The 3,591-nt window shown below is 72.2% G+C and overlaps 1 protein-coding gene across 1 annotated transcript; it reads left to right on the forward strand.

Moving 5' to 3' along the window:
* Positions 1-1,107: 1,107 nt before the first annotated feature.
* On the forward strand, positions 1,108-3,591 carry LOC131590012 (homeobox protein otx5-like). The gene is given in 4 exon segments (XM_058859803.1): positions 1,108-1,189; positions 2,282-2,433; positions 3,087-3,208; positions 3,210-3,591. Coding segments are annotated over 4 exon segments (738 nt in total).

The following is a 3,591-nucleotide window of genomic DNA, read 5'->3' on the forward strand; positions in this document are numbered from 1 at the left end:
ACAGGGCCACCGCAGCCTTGGGGACACGGGGACAGCGCCACCGCAGCCCTGGGGACACGGGGACAGGGCCACCACAGCCCTGGGGACATCGCTGGGGTGGGGACAGGGCCACCACAGCCCTGGGGACACGGGGACAGGGCGGTGGCCCCGGGGCGATGTCCCCTGGCAGGGGTGGCCCTGTCCCCCGGGCTGTCCCCAAGGCCGTGCCGGTGCCACCCTGTCCCTCTGTCCCCGGGGACCGTGGGGGACACAGGGACACGGCGGGGGGGTGGCACCCAGGTGTGCCAGGAGGGGCTTGGGGACACCGGGGGGACACCGGGGGGACACTGGGGGGACACTGGGGGGACACTTGGGGGGACATCGAGGGGCTTGGGGACACTGGGGGGACTCCAGGGGACACCGGGGGGACAGCGGGGGACACGCGGCCCTGGGGGTTGGCGGGGGTGACGGGGACAGCTCGGTGTCCCCCCGGTGCCATCGCTGTCCCCGAGCTGTCCCCCCGGTGCCATCGCTGTCCCCCCCTGTCCCCGAGCTGTCCCCCCGGTGCCATCGCTGTCCCTTCTGTCCCCGCGGTGCCATCGGTGTCCCCCGGGTGCCATCGGTGTCCCCTCCTGTCCCCGCAGCCCCCCGGGTGCCATCGGTGTCCCCTCCTGTCCCCTCTGTCCCCGCAGCCCCCCGGGTGCCATCGGTGTCCCCTCCTGTCCCCTCTGTCCCCGCAGCCCCCCAGGTGCCATCGGTGTCCCCCGGTGCCATCAGTGTCCCCCCCGTGTCCCCCCCTGTCCCCGCTGTCCCCCCGGGTGCCATCGGTGTCCCCCGGTGCCATCAGTGTCCCCCCGTGTCCCCTCTGTCCCCTCCTGTCCCCGCAGCCCCCCGGGTGCCATCGGTGTCCCCCCGTGTCCCCTGTGTCCCCGCAGCCCCCCGGTGCCATCGGTGTCCCCCGGGTGCCATTGGTGTCCCCCCGTGTCCCCTCTGTCCCCTGTGTCCCCGCAGCCCCCCGGGTGCCATCGGTGTCCCCCCGTGTCCCCTCCTGTCCCCGCAGCCCCCCCGGTGCCATCGGTGTCCCCCCGTGTCCCCCCGTGTCCCCTGTGTCCCCGCAGCCCCCCGGCCATGATGTCGTACCTGAAGCAGCCGCATTACGGAGTCACCGGGCTGGGCCTGGAGCTGCTGCCCCCGCCCGTGGGGTACCCGGGTACCCCAAAACCGGGGGGACCCCAAAACCGGGGGGATGGGGGAACCCGGGGACCCCAAAACCGGGGGGACCCCAAAACCGGGGGACCCCAAAACCGGGGGGACGGGGGACCCCAAAACCGGGGGGATGGGAACCCCGGGTACCCCAAAACCGGGGGGACAGGGAACCCCAACACCGGGGGGAGGAGGGACCCTGGGGACCCCAAAACCGGGGGGATGGGGGGTGAAGGGGACCCCAAAACCGGGGGGAGGAGGGACCCTGGGGACCCCAAAACCGGGGGATGAGGGACCCCAAAACCGGGGGATGGGGGGCGGAGGGACTCCCCCGTGGGGCACCCCAAATCCCGGGGGTCTCTCCCGATTCCCGGGGGTTTTCCTCCCCAAATCCCGGGGGTCCCTCCCCACTCCCGGGGGTCCCGGGGGTCCCTGCCCAACACGGGGGTCCCTCCTGGGGGTCCCGGGGGTCCCTCTCCAAATCCCGGGGGTCCCGGGGGTCCCTCCCCACTCCAGGGTCCCCTCCCCACTCCCGGGGGTCCCGGGGCTCCCTGCCCAAATTCCGGATGTCCCGGGGGTCCCGGAGGTCCCAGGGGTCCCTGCCCAACACGGGGGTCTCTCCTTCTCCGGGGGTCCCTCCCGGGGGTCTCGGGGGTCCCGAGTGTCCCTCCCCAAATCCCGGGGGTCCCTGCCCAACACGGGGGTCTCTCCTCACTCCCGGGGGTCCCTGCCCAACACGGGGGTCCCTCCTGGGGGTCCCGGGGGTCCCTCTCCAAATCCCGGGGGTCCCTGCCCAACACGAGGGTCCCTCATGGGGGTCCCGGGGGTCCTTCTCCAAATCCCGGGGGTCCCGAGTGTCCCTCCCCACTCCCGGGGGTCCCTGCCCAACACGGGGGTCTCTCCCCACTCCCGGGGGTCCTGGGGGTCCCTGCCCAACACGGGGGTCTCTCCCCACTCCTGGGTGTCTCGGGGGTCTCTCCCCACTCCCGGGGGTCCCGGGTGTCCCGGGGGTCCCTTCCCAAATCCCGGGGGTCCCGGGGCTCCCTGCCCAAATTCCGGATGACCCGGGGGTCCCTGCCCAACGCGGGGGTCTCCGCAGGGACCCCCCGCAAGCAGCGGCGGGAGCGCACAACCTTCACCCGGGCACAGCTGGACGTGCTGGAGGCGCTGTTCGCCAAAACTCGGTACCCGGACATCTTCATGAGAGAGGAGGTGGCGCTGAAAATCAACCTGCCCGAGTCCCGCGTGCAGGTGAGGGGACACCTGGGGACACCTGGGGACACCTGGGGACACCTGGGGACACCGGGACATTGGGGACATTGGGGACATTGGGGACACGGTACCCGGACATCTTCATGAGAGAGGAGGTGGCGCTGAAAATCAACCTGCCCGAGTCCCGCGTGCAGGTGAGGGACACCTGGGGACACCTGGGACAGCTCTGGGGACACTGGGGACATTGGGGACACGGGGGGGGGGGGGGGGGCTCATTATGGCCGCGTGTCCCCGTGTCCCTTTGTCCCCCCCGTGCCTCAGTTTCCTCCCAGTGCCTCAGTTTCCCCATGTCCCCCCCCGTGCCTCAGTTTCCCCGTGTCCCCCCGTGCCTCAGTTTCCCCGTGTACCCCCGTGCCTCAGTTTCCCCGTGTACCCCCGTGTCCCCCCGGGTGCCTCAGTTTCCCCCCGGTGCCTCCGTTTCCCCGTGTCCCCCCCGTGCCTCAGTTTCCCCCCATGCCTCAGTTTCCCCCCTGTGCCTCAGTTTCCCCCCAACCTGAGTTTTCCCGTGTCCCCCCGTGTCCCCCCTGTGCCTCAGTTTCCCCATGTCCCCCCCGTGCCTCAGTTTCCCCTCGTGCCTCAGTTTCCCCCCGGTGCCTCAGTTTCCCCCCGTGTGTCCCCCCCTCCCCCTCCAGGTGTGGTTCAAGAACCGCCGCGCCAAATGCCGCCAGCAGCAAGCCCAGGGCTCGGGCCCCCCCAAACCGCGCCCACCCCCCAAAAAGAAGAACTCCCCCCCTCGGGACCCCCCCCCCGGAACCCCCCCCGGGCCCTTTCACCCCTCCCCCCCCCGCCCCTCCCCCCGTCTCCATCTGGAGCCCCGCCGCCCTCTCCCCCCTCCCCCTCCCCGACCCCGCCGCCTTCCGCGCCTTCGGGGGCTCGGGGGGCTTCGCCCAGAGCTACCCCCCCTATTTCGGGGGGCTCGACCCCTACCTGTCCCCCCTGGGACCCCCCCAGGTGGGCGGGCTCAGCCCCCTGGGACCCCCCCCCGGGAGTTTCGGGGGGACCCCCGGGCTGGGCTTCGGGGGGGCCGCGGATTGCCTGGAGCTGAAGGAGCCGGGCGGAGCCTGGAAGGTGAATTTGGGGGGCGCCGATTGCCTGGAGTACAAGGAGCAGAGCACCTGGAAGTTCCAGGTGTTGTAG

Source organism: Poecile atricapillus, chromosome 31 (genome assembly GCF_030490865.1).
Source record: "Poecile atricapillus isolate bPoeAtr1 chromosome 31, bPoeAtr1.hap1, whole genome shotgun sequence".
In the NCBI taxonomy this organism is placed as follows: domain Eukaryota; kingdom Metazoa; phylum Chordata; class Aves; order Passeriformes; family Paridae; genus Poecile; species Poecile atricapillus.